The sequence below is a fragment of the Uloborus diversus genome, chromosome 5, assembly GCF_026930045.1.
Source record: "Uloborus diversus isolate 005 chromosome 5, Udiv.v.3.1, whole genome shotgun sequence".
NCBI lineage: Eukaryota > Metazoa > Arthropoda > Arachnida > Araneae > Uloboridae > Uloborus > Uloborus diversus.
Window position 1 is genome coordinate 182,883,410 of NC_072735.1, and position 15,419 is coordinate 182,898,828.

The window sequence follows — 15,419 nt, forward strand, 5'->3', positions numbered from 1 at the left end:
TGTAAAAGTTTTATTAGAAAATTCAGTGTTTCAAGAATTTTAATTAAAACCTGAAATTAGTATTTATTATGATATATTGGGTGACTTTGACAGCAGGGGTTAGAATGTGCAGAATACATTGGGCATAACTATTAGAGATAGAATGCCATTTTCATAACTGATGGAAGGATGTACTCTGCTTTATCTTTTGCATAGCTTGATAGCAACTCGAGTTCAGCTGGTTTCAAAAGAGATGTAAAAAAGATTGGGAAACTGCTTTTTTTCTGTAAAAAAAGGGTGCTTTTAGAAAGATTTATTCGTTTAGTTTTTATTTATTTATGTTTTGAAGTTTTACCTTTAAAAATTCATGGAAACAAAAATGTGTGTTATTGATGCAAATGAATTATTACTCTAAATTTCAAATGACCATAATTATGCATGGCTATTTATTATTTTTTAAATGTAGCTAATATCATTGAATGCTTTTTTAATGTCATTTGAACTTGTTTTGTTCTTTTTTAAATTTAAAGCAATTACCAAGGTAGTGGGGATGATGAAGATCCACCAATTTCTCAAAGAACCAGATCAAGGTAAGTTTACTGTAGCACTTCATGAAGTATTACTTCATTTAAAGGAGTCCTTTAAAATTCTGAAATTAAAGAACGCAATAAAAGTAAATTCCTATTAGTTGGGACCAAATTTTGGTTGTAACATCTGTAAAGGGACAATCTTTAGACATTGTGCATAGCCGAAGCCTATTTAAAGTGAAAATATTAAATGTACAAACTGTCCCTGAATTACTTTGCAAAACTCTCAGAAATATTTCACCTTTGTTCCTTATTTCATCATACTTAGAGTTAAAAGTTCTTTATTGTTGCCTGCTGTTACAAGAAAGCTTATGATTATAAAAACAATAAAAATGTTGAATGCAAATTTTTTTTTTTTTTTCCTTTGCTGCATTTTTGACAGTCATCAAAAGTTCAAATATAGGAAATAAATTATTAGTAAATTCAACTAATTTTAGTAGTTTTAGCAACAATCTTTGAGTTATGTTCTAGCCTTTTTATTTGTTACTAGCTGCGTTGCATGATCTACTTTGAAAATAAAAGTTGTGTCAAGTGATACTTGTTAGCGTTCAAGTTTAAATGAAAAAAAAAGGGTGCAATTTCCAGTCAGTGTGTACAAAAAAATAATCTTATGACTCCAAATTTAAGTTTAGGCCTCATTGGGTTTTTCGTAAAATTCCAAAAATTCAGTCATTGTTATTAATAGGAATGAACATTCTGTGTCGTGGATTTTCTGACAAAAATCCCCTTTGTGAATCCTTGAGCATCAATAGATTACTGTGCCAAATTTGGCAAAGATCCTACTAAACTGGATTTGAATAAGCACAAATGGATGTATGTACCAAGGACGGATCCAGAAAGTATTCAAGGAGGGGGCGATTGACTTTGGAAATTTACCCTTTTATAAATTCCCAAACCTCCGCCCCCTGACACCATGAAAGATCCTTTCAAATTAAGTTTTTTTTTTTTTTTTGATTTCCATATCTGAAAAATTTTGGAGGAGCGTATACTGAACCCCGTGCTTTACCTTAATATACAAATACAAATGTGATGACCAGCAACAGGCTCTGGGCCCAGATAGGCTGGTTCTAGTCAATTTATTAATCCCCCATGAAGATCAATGGCCCTCTTAAAGCTATCCATCCAACCCCTTGCTCATTATCGCGTCTTCCAGTAAGCTGTTTCAAGTGCCCACAACCCTACTAAAGTAGTGGTTTCTCCTGATTTTTAAGTTAGCCTGAGATTTGAATAGCTTAAAACAGTGACCCCTCGTCCTGCTTTCCGTGCAAAAATTTAATCCATTAACATCTTTCATTTTGATAAATTTAAATAGCTTAACCATGTCCCCTCCAACTCTCCTTTGCTCCAGGCTATGCATATTAAGCCTATTAAGTCTGGTATCATAATCTAATTCTGAAAGTCCCCTTACTAATTTAGTTACCCTTCTTTAAACCCTTTCCAATACAGAAATATCTTTCCTCAGATAAGGTGACCAAAACTGCACAGCATACTCCAAATGGGGTCTTGTTAAACTCCTATATAAAGGCAGAAGAACCTTTTTAGATTTGTTTAAAATAGATCTATTGGAATAGATCATCAAGGTGTCCTATAATTACTGTTTTTGGACTTCAATTTAAAAAAAACTTTACAAATAAAAGCTCCCGAAACCCGTCTAAGATCATCTAAAATTGAGCTTTGGAAACTTTGAAAAACTTCCTGTACAAAGTTCCAATCCTTGAGTGTTAAGAGATGTTAAACAATTACCTTTTTAAGACTACAACTCTGAAAAAATTCCGAGGGAGAGCACTCTTTTTCGTTACATTATTGAAGATCATCTAAAATTAAGTTTTTGGAACTTCAGTATCGAAAATAAGCTGAAGGAGAGTTCCTACATCTCAGCTCAAGGAGGATTGCCCCCATTGCCCCTCCCTTGTATCCGTCCTTGGTATGTACGTGTACAGCACATCCACATTTGACACCCTCAGAGATCCCCGCACCTACTAATTGCTTGGTTTATCAGTTTTAAATGCTCAGATAAAATCTGAGGGTGGGTCCCTTAGAAACCCCCACATACATACATCTTTATTTATACAGATTTATTTTTCAATTCTTATTGGAATTCAATACCATAACAAGTATTTATTTCCAGGGCAGTTGCGAATTCCTCCCAGCCAACCTCTAAAACAACCTCTGATTTAAGGTAAAGAAATATTTTCACTTTATTCTAATTATATTTTTTCTCTTACTTCTCATATTAAGATTGTATTGAACATTCTTCTATCATTAAAATTAAATTTATTTACATATCTTTAACTATTTGCTAAGTGTATTTTCTCTTACCAATAGGTTTCCTCCAATAGACATTGACAAGTATGTTCATTTCTGTCCTTTTATTATTGTTATTTAATTTTTTTACCCATCAAAATCATACTGCCGTTTGACAGTCTTTATATTATTTTGTATTCAGGGTTGCCTCCCTCTCTAAAAGCAAAGGTACACTCCCAAAAAGTGAAAACTACCTTTCACTTTTGGGGGGCGACCCCCCCCCCCCCCTAAAAATTTCCATGGCGCAGTCTGCGCCATGACCCGCTCTAGGTGGGCGCCCCTGTCATACTTGTGCTAAAGAGTATTGCTCATAAACTTTTAAATAATTCATTGGTTTTAGTAGTTGTAACTTGGGGCATTTTGTGAGCTGTCGAGCGCAAAAGTTGTGTTAGTCAATGAAACGAGATTCTAAATAAGTCATTGGTTTAGTTTGCGGCAGTGCACTTTTGCTCAAAGTGTACTGCCGCAGTTCTATTTTAGGTCTGCTGTCTGTGAACAAAGGGTTAAACCTTGACTTACACTACTTTTGCTCTTAATGATTCATGTGTACGTATGCACAAAGATTAATTATTTTAACCCTACCCTAATGTGATAAAAACATTTACCTTTAAAATATAATTTTTTTGAATGAAAAAATAAGCACTTAAATGACTGTTTTCTTGTAAATAATAAGAACTTGAATTCCTTAAAAATATTTTTTATTTACAGTAAACCTAAACCTTGCATTAGGAACATTAGTTTCTCTACTTATTACTTCTCTTTTGTTTTCATTGCTTTCTACTTTACTTTTGTTCACTTCCCACTTTTGAAGTTGCCATCTGTCAGACTCTTTTTATTTCCTTTTCCCTTCTCTTTCCTCTTCAGAATCGGATAGCCGCAGGTTTGCCAACTGCTGCTCATTTTGCAGAGTTGCTCTGCAAAAACTGAAACTGCTGGACTTTGCAGATCAGTTAGTTTGTTCTGCATTTCTTGTCAAAATTCAAAATGTGAGCAATTTCAAGAAATCATGAAAATGTGCCTGTTTAAAGCTACAGGAAATGTCTTCTCTTAGATTTCTTTCATCAAAGACTTTCAGAAAGCCAAAATAAAAATCATTCTTTAGAGTAACGGCACCAGTAACAGACATGCTTAAGACATTGTTCTCGGGTTAACTCCATTTTCTAAACCTTTTAATGTATTTAGACTTTTTAAACTATTTTTCTTTCATGCAACAATGTCTCATCTAACGTTTGGCTGCTTCTGGACCCCCTGAACTGCTTAATTCTATTTTCATTTGCTCCATTTCGAATACAGGTCCGACCTTCAGTAACAGACACCAAAAAATCTGATGATATCCAGTAACAGATAGGATGAGGAAAGAATGAGTAATGGACACAATTCCCCTTTTCTCTTCAAAATGTGCAAAAGCTTTTTGTTTTTCAAACAAAGGCCTTATTAGATTCAAATGAACATGAAACACCAGCTGACCTCGTGGTGTCTGTTCATAACCTTCCACCATTGCCTTGTAAATACCAACTGGCTCATGAAACTCACTCTGATAATACTAAATGGTTGCACTGCATTCATGGGCCACAGTAACAATTTTACGCCTAAAAGGCTTATCTTCTTCTTTATCTTTACTAATAATAAAGCTGAAAGTCTCTCTGTCCGGAGGATGTCTGGATGTCTGGATGTCTGTAGGATGTCTGTGACGCGCATAGCGCCTAGACCGTTCGGCCGATTTTCATGAAATTTGGCACAAAGTTAGTATGTAGCATGGGGGTGTGCACCTCGAAGCGGTTTTTCAAAAATTTGATGTGGTTTTTTTTTTTATTCCAATTTTAAGAAAAAAAATATAAGATGGACCAGTAAATTACGAAATTATCATAACGTGGAACCGTAACATGGGCACTAGCCAATTGGCGAGATACGAAATTATCATAACGTTGAACCGTAAGATGGGTACAAGCCAACTGGCGAGAAAATTCACCATACATTATTTGTAAATATACAGGCAAACCAAAAGACCTTTTGATTTTTCTATTACGCATAGGCGGATTTAGGACTGAGTTCTTGGGGGGGGGCAGGATTTTTTTTTTTTTGGAGCAACATTTTTAACTGACCTCCCCCCCCCCCCCTTCCATGTTTTTGTCTGTTTTCTGTGATGCGTAAGACCATTCTTTACTTTTTTATGCGTCGCTTTCATTACTGTGTGTAATCATGCTGTCCTTTTTGAATTAACCTTAAAAGAGAGGGAGCTGGTATTAAGAGAGTGACGCAGGGCTCCCTTTTAAGTGGGATATAGAATGTTTCCAATTTTAGGGGGCCCGGGGGTTGCTCCCCCGGAGGAAATTATCTAAAATGGATATAAAATTCTGAATTTTGAAGTCTTATAAGGGTTAATTGGAAATAATAGGCAAATCATTTTTTAAAAAAAGTTTTACGCTTTAAAAGTGCTTTGTGATGCAAGTTAATATTTTAAAAGAAATGGTGCACAGGTTTAGAGAATAGGTATCAAGAGAGTAACATACTACCCATTTGAACAATTCTTAATTTATACACTTGATAAGAAATAAAATTGAAGCACACTTTGCTTAGGAATTTCAAAGACTTGTCTAATTAGTTTCAAGGTTTGGTTAGTTAGATTGGGTTTTTGGCTCAAGAGCCCTAGTAGGCTATACTGTGCCAATTCTTTTCAGGGATTTCAGAACCAATAATTTGAACTTTCCAGTCTCTGAAATTGAGTAGTAGATTATACAGTTGTACGGTATTGTTCAAACTTTGTAAGAAACGTCTATTTTAAGTTTAAAAGAAAAAATAAACTTTAATTTCTCATTGCAACTTTTTTTTTAATTATAAGTAGTGCAGAAAACGAAAAAGAATAGGGGTAGTGTATCATTTTTTTTCCCGGGCTAAATAGATTAACAATATGCAGTAAAAGTAAGATAAAAGCAATCAATACAAAAGAATTTCCAAAATTCTGCATTCGGGATTAAATAAATAGCAAGATATGAAGCATGTGAGTCACAAAAAAATTTATTTCAAGTAATATGATACGTTACAAACGCGAGAACCATGATTTTTACATTTTAATGCAAGATGTTGCAAGGAGCTGAATTTGACACATTTTGGCATTCCTCCCCTTACAATTTGTTAGAAATTTTAAAATTTAAGGTTTGTAGCCACATGTTTCCAAATATTCAAGGTTTTCAAGTACTTGAAAATGAAATTAGTTTTTCAAGCACCAGTTTTCCAGTTCAGTTTTCCAGTAGCAACAGCTACTGGATTAGCTGATTTATTATGCGGCGAGATAAGTCATGATAAGTTTACTAGATTTTTAAATGGTAAAGCTTTTTAAGGAATGAATCACAATTTTTTTTGAGTTAGCTCTCCACTTCAAAGCAGGGGCCCTAAGCTATAGGCAAATCCGCCCTTGCATGTAATTTACTCTTACCTGCAGATTTTTGTTTGATTTTTTGTAATTTTAACGAAAATTCGTCAGTTATTACAGTTAAAGGATTTTTACGATTTTACCAATCTGTGTAAGGTTTTTATCGGTTTTTATCAAATTTCAGCAAATTTTTCCAAAACTTTTGATGGCTGAATTACTCAGATTACAATAATGACAATAACTGTCTCATTTAGACTTAGATGATTATGACTTACCTTAATTTTTAAATAGTATTTAGAAAGTAAGGAAAATGGTATTTTCCCTAAGTAAAAAGATTCAATTAATCAGAACGTTCAGATAACTGAAACTTATTCAGTTTGCGATAGTATTTATTTTTCTTTCTCAAAAAAAAAAAAAAAAGACAAGACGAAAATTTTCCAAGCGCATGAAGTACAGTTCTAACTATTAATTTCATATATACGAATTTTTTCCTTTAAAAAATAAAGGAAACACTGTTAGAAAAACATTTCATCAGGTAATAATGCGATCTTACAAGAATTGTGCAAAGCATTCGTGCCGGAAATATATCTCCCTCACTTTTTCTTTTATTCAGACGTTTTCCTTACAACGTATGATTCTGGAAAATCAGAAATTTAGTTTTGAACTGCTAGGGATTGAGATTCCTATTTTTTTCCCCTAAAAAATTAACCCATTGTTTACAGTGATTTTACGTTCTGTTTGTTCAATGGTTGGACAATTTTCCCAGTTTTTTGTTCCATTGTTACATACATTCGTTGAGTATGGTGTTAACTTACATTTGATATTATTTTGCTGTACAAAACCTTTTAGCTATGTACTTCTTTTGCAATAGCATACATTTCAAATCAGCCAATTTCATTTGAACGTGTGATACTAGAAGGTTCTTCAAAATCTTTCGTTTCTAACAGCACAAAACATTTAGTTTTTGAAATCACGCAAATTGAAAATAAGCATTCTGAAAAGAGAAAACAAATCGTAACGAGTAGATCATTCTATTAGCGCAAATTGGGGAGGAAGGAGGGAGGGTCCCAAACGTTAATTATTATAAGTGTTGCAGCTGAATGCATAGCTCGTTTAGCCTATATTTCCATTCATATACTTGCTCAAATGGTTTTTAGTCCAAAATAGTGAATTTAGACCAATTTTCAGTACCCCAGTGACAGCTGTACTATTTGAATTTAATGTTCGGTTTTTTTTCCTTTTTTTTTCTCCCTTCAGAAAAGAACATTTGCTAGTCTCTTCATTATCATTGAACTATTCAAAAAAAAAAAAAAAAAAAAATCATGATTTTTTTTTTTTTTGTTATAAGATTTTGGAAGATAAGTTGCTACTATATGAACTCCTCTCAAAACTGGGGGCATTGCACCCTTTGCCCCCCCCTATAAATCCACCCATGCTTTTCTAAACTATAAACAAAAACAAAAAAATAATGATTTTTTTTTAAATTTTTGGAAGATATGTTGTTACTACATAAAGTCCTCCCAAAACTGGGGGGGGGGCATTGCCCCCCTCTGACCCCCCATAAATCCGCCCATGCTATTACGGGCAAAGCCGTGCGGGTATCACTAGTTATTAAATAAATACTTATGACTATCAGTTACTATTGCCGTTACCCTATATGCTCTTTATTTTCATTGAACCGTAAATTGGAATGTTTTAATGCTTTATTGTCCCTTGTAATATTATTTTAAAATTTTAAGCTTTCAAAGTCTTCTACTTTTGTTACATTTTTGTTATTTTGATATGAGAATGGCAAAATTGGGAATTTTATACTCTAGGAGTAGGATCTATGTTTTATGAATGTTTTATTTATATTGCTAACATTTTAGATGATTATCAAAATCAATGGCAGATCCAAGGGGGGGGAAGGGTCATGACCCCTAACCATCATCTCCATCGACACTGTACAAACATTTTATGAATAAAATGTAAACAATTTCAGTAGTCTTTTCAATTCATTAGTTATTTTTGAATGTAAATATTTGAAATGCTACTTTTTTTCATTGTTTATAAAATAAATTTATAATGTTTAGGCCCTGTTAGGTGCCATTCTTGGCTGATTTGGGCTTTTTATTGGCAACCAAGCAAGAGCGGGGGGGGGAGACATTCTTTGGCATGACCCCCCCCCCCTCAAATGGTACTCTATATCCGCCCCTGATCAAAATACAAATACAGACTTAAGTAACTGGTTCTAATTTTCTTTAAGATTTTTGCACATAAGATTGAATTGCTTTTGCAAAATTGCAAAATGCTCAAATTTGAAATCACCACAGATGCTCCTCAAATAGGTTTCCAAGATTGGCGACCTTGTGGCAGGACGTTAATGTTGCCAATTCAAGAAAAAACTTTTGAAACTTTACAGAGGTCTGTCTAGGATTTTTTACAGGGTCCTATTTTTGTGAATTAATTTTTTTTTTCTTTTTTTGTGAAAAATCAAATCTTTTTGTGAATTTTCAAAATGTTTAACCACTAACCATTGATTCATCAATATAGATTAGATTTTTGGTTTGCGTACTCATTTATTACCAAATTAGTTCATGAAAGGTTCGATTTGGTCAATCAAAATTTTGTGAAGGGTCTTTTTGGCTAATCAGAATTTTATGAAGGGTCCTTTTTAACTAATTAGAATTTTGTGAAGGGTCCTTTTTAGCTAATTAGAATTTTGTGAAGGGTCCTTTTTAACTAATTAGATTTTTGTGAAGGGTCCTTAAAAGGACCTACATTTCCTCTGACCAGACCCTTGCTTTAGTACATATTATCAAAAGCTGTATATTAATCTGGAATACAAGTTACAATTAGTGAGATTTTTTTTCATTTAATTGTCTTACTTATTCAGCTGACTTCTGATTTTGTTCTTATAGTGTACCAATACCACCCCCGGACAAGAAGCGAGAAGTACCGCCTGATCAATTGCCGATGTTAATTGCTAATGCAAAGCCTAATATTGGACTTCCTTGGGAAAGAAGAAAAGCAGACATTGACAGAGAGTATGTGTCGAATTGCTTCGTTGAGGCTTTGCAGATACTGTGGCCACCGCTTATATAAACAGTTCTGACTCCATAAAGCGGCTAATTCTACAAAACTGGATTTAATTGTTTTTGACAATTTGATTCATTAAATCAGTTGATTCAATTAACCACTGGTTCAATTAACCGGCATCCACTGTAGCTATAATTTAATTCATTTTTCCTTTACACTGTCAATGCACTTGAACCTTCCAAGAATCATTATTTAAAGTTCTACTTTCAAGTATAGTTTTAGGCTTATTTGTCAGATATTTATGCTGAGTGAATATGATTACTAAACTCCTCAATTTTTGAGTAATCGATCTTTGGTTCCTACAACTCTGATTGTTTCTGATATGTCCTAAATATCCTTTAAATTTGATAAATGGGTTTAGGTTATCAGAAGATAAAAGAGCTTAAGTCCCTGAGAATTAAAAATATTTCTGAAAATGAGTTGAAACAAGTTCTTCAAACTATTTATTCCTCAATGAAAAGAAAGAGTTAAGGGTTTTAAAAAATTCTTTAATGTTTGAAGAAATAAATGCAGCTTTTTAAATCAATATTTTTTGTGTTATCAGAACCTACCCTTTGAGTAACAAAGAAATTATGCATATCTAAAGTTTGTTTTCAGATATATCTGCGTGAAATATGTTATTTTCAAGAGTTTTGCATGTTTAATCTTGATTATAATTGCCTCAAAACGATTTTCAAATTTTCACACAGGCTTCGAGCTTATTTTGCAACAAGGAAAATCCGTCCTATTGGAGGAGGCTACACTCAATCACAGCCTCAGCAGAAAGGTTTAAAGTTTACTACTAAAGTGTAAGTATTAAAAAACAAACCATACCTATTGTTCTTACGTATGCAAAATGTACTCTCATGATAATTTTTCTTATGAGTGCTGACAAAACTCTTTGGCAAAAGTTCTAATTTGTTTTTAAGTGAACATTGGAAAAATACAGAAGGGAAAATATTTTTAATGAAAAAAAAATATGTTTGTGTGCCAAAATATATTTTGTGTGCTTTAATATTACTGTAACAAAATACACCGCGATTTAACGAACCTCTATTTAACAAATTTCGCAATTTAGCGAATTTTCCTTTTTTCCCTGATTGAAATGAACCCTATTTACCGAATAACAAATTATTTTAACAGCCAAAAAAAATTTTTTTTTTTTTTTTTTTGTTATTTTGAGTCAGGAAATATTGGATTGTTTTCTAAATGTTACACGTCCATATTGTCCGAAGCAGAAAAATACATTTTTTTTTGGAATCAGCAATTTTTTGACGCGTGAGGGGACAACCAACAAATTGTGAATCTGATGCTGAAAGGGATAGTGAAACTCTCACTAAAACTGTTACTTTTTCAAATGCTTTACATGGCCTGGAAACTAAAAACATATCTCATGCAGCAGGCTGCAAAAGATGGTATTTTTTTTCTCTCTATAAAGTCGAAAGATAACTATTTCGAGTCAAGTATTAAGGAAATTGTCCAAACATCTATTTGTCAGTAGTTTAAAATTTCAAATTAACTAGTGTCATGGAATGCTGAATAAAAAGTGTAAACTTTCTAATTATGTATATTTTTGTGCAGTTGCTTATTAGGGGTTTTAGATAAGGTGAGTGCGCTTTTTTTTTTTTTAAATTCATACCCCGATATTACGAATAACCCTGATTTAATGTATAAAATTTTTGGTTCCGATGGATTCTTTAAATCGGGGTTCGACTGTAGTAGCATATAAAATCGTTTTAAAGTAACCAGCAATCATTTCACTTAAAATTTAATCCTGTTCATTTTGTTTGATTAATTCCATATTTCTATGAAAAGTAAAATCGAAAGAAAGAAAAAATCAAATTTCTTCTCTGCAGAAATATTTTTTAAAGTTGTCCTCATGCCTATAAAAGTCACAAATTCTGAATACTGTTTTCTTAAATGCAGTAAAGACTTTATTTCTCCGTACAAAAGATAAAAGTTTCCTTGTATTTCACAAAAGTGAAAGAATTGGAACAAATACATACAGGACCATACAGTATATTTCTGACCATCCAGCATATTTCTAACCTATTTCGGTGAGGTTCCACCTGTACCATGCCTTAGGTCTCCATAGCCCATATATTTTCAGCACTAGCACTTTAAAATTAAAAAATAAAATTTGCTGTAATCACAGACTTTTATAACTGTAGTCCCAATTTTACAGTAAATGCAACTATCCACATGCCTGTTATTTTCAATAGAATGTTAATTTTCGTTGTTTTTTTTTTTTTTTTTAATTTGCATTGTTTCTTTCATTAAATTTGTAATTGTTTAGAAATGCAGTTTAGTTTTTATCTAAACAGATCATTTCAATTTCGTTGATGCTCTAAATTGCTGAAAGTTTAGGAAATTTATTTTGAAATTTAGAATAGAGTTTTTAAAATGGTGGTAATGTCTTGCAAAAATTACAAAAAATGTCCAGAATTTTGAAAAATGAGAGCTGGTAACTAAGTTTTCTACTTGGGTGCATTTTTATCAGTACTTATTAACTTTATCTCTTTTTAGTTTGAAATCAGAAAAAGTAGTTCCAGAAATAAAAAGGTAATTCATTGTACTACTTTTTTCTTTTATTACAATAAAAAAATACAAAGGAAAAATATAAAATACTGAAAATCAAGCTGCTTTTGCATTTGTGTACAGGGCCTGATTATGACTTTTGAAGATACTGGACAAACTTGATCTGGTGTCGTCCCCCCCCCCCCCCCAATATTATATATAGTGGACTAAATAATCATTTTGGCTTTGAAATTCGCAAAAGAATTTTAAGTTGAAGAATGTATTTGCATCTCGCTATAGTTAGATAAGAAATTACTTCATTTAGTTAACTATACTTAAGCTATAGATTTGATGCCTGGAATCTGTGCCCATGCCTTAATCTGGCCTTGTAGGTGTATAAAGTTTCTTCAGTGTTAAAACGGCTCCATAATGATTTGAGTAGCATGGTATTTAGATATGAAGTTTGTTTTTGTCAACCACGTTTTTGTGCGTTTGCTAACGTGCATGTTCTATGTGCTTCTTCTACAAAAGCATGGTTTTTGCTATAAGTTTTAATTCACATCTTTGAAAAATAAAAATTTTAGTCTATTTAGTGGGTCGTTTACCTTTTCCCAGAAAGTTATTAAACAAAAAAACAAACAAAATAATTATTTTGAAATGATTATCTTTAACGAAGAAAATATGGTATTTTGCATGTACAAAGAAAGCCATTGTTATTCAAACCGAATTTGCTGTGAGAATTGCAAATTTGTCCCAGAAACTTACTTTAATTACAAGGAAGTGAAGCAATGCAAGAAAAAATGCCAAAACCTGCTAGAAAAAAAATGATAAAAAAGCATTGGTTGACTTTTTTTTTTTCAAACATGAAATAAAATATGGAATAAATAAAAGGGATAGTGACTGAAGAAATGAAATCACCATTTTGATCAAAAAATAATTTATGCAGGGACTGAAAATTTCTCACATTATAGAAAGACAATGTTGCTGAATTAAAAAACTGAACTGTACATTCTTAAATCTTAAAAATAGACCTCCTTTGATTACAGGGATATATAAGGCAGTGAGAAGCAAAGGAATGTAAGTGGACATTTTCAAGTTTCGAGTAAAAAGCATTTAAAGATGACATCCTAGGTAGACTTTCATTGAAATGTTTTTTGTAAATCACGCTGTACAGCAGCAACTAATTACCAGGGCTACTAGTACCATCTCTTGCCCCAAGACAGAGGAGAGGTTCAGCCTACCATGTGTACTGGTTATCTCCAAATTTTTAATTTTGCCACTTGCATCCCTTTGCTTCTCACTGCCTCATTTGTGAAGATGAATTGTACAATTTAACTGCTTAATGTGTGTGGGGGGGAGGGGTTATTGTATTCAACTCAAAGTTACCTTGGTATTATTTTGTAGTTTGTGGTAATATATGTTGTCCATTTTGCTCATACTTGTGAGACTGTTGAGCTGTTAATAAAAATAGATATCAACTTAGACTAAATTTAAATTTTACACAGTTAAGATTTTTTATTTCGAACTCTTTAAAGTTTGAACTGTTTAATTGCAAAATATAATTATTCTGTAGGACATAAATAAGATTTTTTTCATTTCTTCGTGTTTTTTTTTTTTTGCTTTCAATGTACTTTTGCTCTTTTTTTTTTAATTAAGTTTGGGTCATTTAAATTCTGAAATGAATTTCTTTACAGTAGCATTTAATGAGAATTTTCACTTACTTTTTATATTTTTGATGTTTTTTTAAAAGAATGTTTTCCTATTTGAAATGATCATTCATTCTTGTCTCTTGTTTATTTATTCATTTATTTATTTATTTTTTCAGTCTGAGGGAACCTAAGGAGAAAAAAGGTTTTATAAAGCCTGTTTTGAAAAAGTAAGCTTTTCATTTTATTGCATTTATTAAACTTTTTGATAGGAAAAATCTTTATTTCAAATGTTAAGCAAGAGTCTTATAAAATTGCTTCAACAAAGGCTATGCAACCATTATGAACACTGAATCTAAGGCTGACTACATTTTTATTTTTAATTATGTTGACGTTATCAAACGCAGTTGTATCAATACGGGGGGGGGGGGGGCACTTGCCCTGGGGGGGAGACACCCTCTGGAGGAAGGTTGATACCAAATTGGATTTAAGAATTTATGAAAAATGTAGATAATTCAGTTCTGAAATTTTCCCCCAACATTTAAAATTATATTTAATTCATAAAACAGAGTAGCATTACTACATGGGGGGGGGGGGGGGCATTAGTTGACATCCTTCTGTGGGGTGACACCAGCACTGCATTTAAGGGTTTCTGAAAAATATAAATCCTGATATATTTAAAACTATATTTAATCTATGAAACGCAGTAACATCACTTCACGAGGGGGTGAGGGGGCCTGTGTCGAGTGACAGCTTGCAATTTATATAAAAGTGTTCATACTTTTTAGTTGTCTTTTGTGCATAGCCAACGTAAAATATTTTGTGTACAACAAATGCAATTGTTTCTGAAAGTATAGTAAAAATTTCATGTTTAAATACAACTTTTTTTTTTTTGCGTTTGTAGTGTGGGTGACACCATAAATTACCGCCTTGGGTCTCACTCATGCTAGGTATGCCACCAAATAATGTTTCATCAGTAGATATATAAAGTAAAACAAATAATTATGTTCTGAAAATTTTGACATTTTTGCTTTTTTTACAATTTCTGGTTTTGGTTTCTAAATTCAAGAATAAAGTAAGTAAACTAACCGTAAAAAAGTGCCCCTCCCCTCTCATTTTCGCCACTGGTTTCTCAAGCTTTAAAATTTGTCTTTTTTAAAAGTTGAAATATCACTTCTGTGAAATGTTTTTAAAATTTAATCTTCTGATATTTATTTATGATCCTTGATGTTATTGGATATTTTCAACATTTTGTCTTATAGGGTTCCTCCTTCCAGTAGTCGACGCAATTTGGTACCTTCATCCATTGGGTAATTTCTTTTAATGTCATTCTGAAATTTTAACAGAATATTTGAGCTATCTCCTCATCTGACGATGAAACCGTACCTTAGTGTAATCATGAAAAAATCAGAATTAGTGTTAAGTTGTATGTATTTATTAACATTCAATGAATTTTAACAAAGCATTAAGGCTATGTTTTTAAAAACAACGGAAGCTCCACCAGGGCCCAATACAGGCTGATTTTGCTACCGTTTTTCGGTACCTTCACAAAAATCTTGTTTTGAAATCTGTACTTTCACAAAAATCAAGTAATAAAATCAGTAGCTTCACAAAAACATCGAAAATTTCACAAAAATTAGCATTTTAAAATATAAAATTTGTTTCTCTGTTTAAAACAAAATTTACTCATAAAATAAAATTCTAAGCAGGTTTATATGAACAATCACTTAAATAGTAACCTTTTTGTGGTATTTTAACTAATTTTTAACTGCTCTCTCGCCAAAGTGTATTTATGCAATATTATCGCAATCTTTCAACATCTGTTTTGGGAAACCGTTTTTCTCATAATTTCCAATATTGTACACAGTACATAGTCCATTAAGCTGAAATTATGATGGTATTTTTGGTACTTCTTAGGTTTTTAGCTCCCCCCCCCAAAAAAAAAAAAAAACGAAACCT

General features: G+C 32.4%; 1 protein-coding gene across 2 annotated transcripts in view; it reads left to right on the plus strand.

Annotated features, from left to right (window-relative positions):
- LOC129222282 (repetitive organellar protein-like) overlaps positions 1-15,419 on the plus strand; it is a 60,677-nt gene that overhangs the window by 40,018 nt on the left and 5,240 nt on the right. For both annotated transcript variants that reach the window (XM_054856767.1, XM_054856768.1), the window contains 8 exons: positions 510-569; positions 2,695-2,745; positions 2,892-2,915; positions 9,141-9,266; positions 10,008-10,106; positions 11,824-11,859; positions 13,640-13,690; positions 14,723-14,770. In XM_054856767.1, coding sequence (XP_054712742.1) covers positions 510-569; positions 2,695-2,745; positions 2,892-2,915; positions 9,141-9,266; positions 10,008-10,106; positions 11,824-11,859; positions 13,640-13,690; positions 14,723-14,770 — 495 coding nt within the window. The remainder of the gene's footprint in view (positions 1-509; positions 570-2,694; positions 2,746-2,891; positions 2,916-9,140; positions 9,267-10,007; positions 10,107-11,823; positions 11,860-13,639; positions 13,691-14,722; positions 14,771-15,419) is intronic.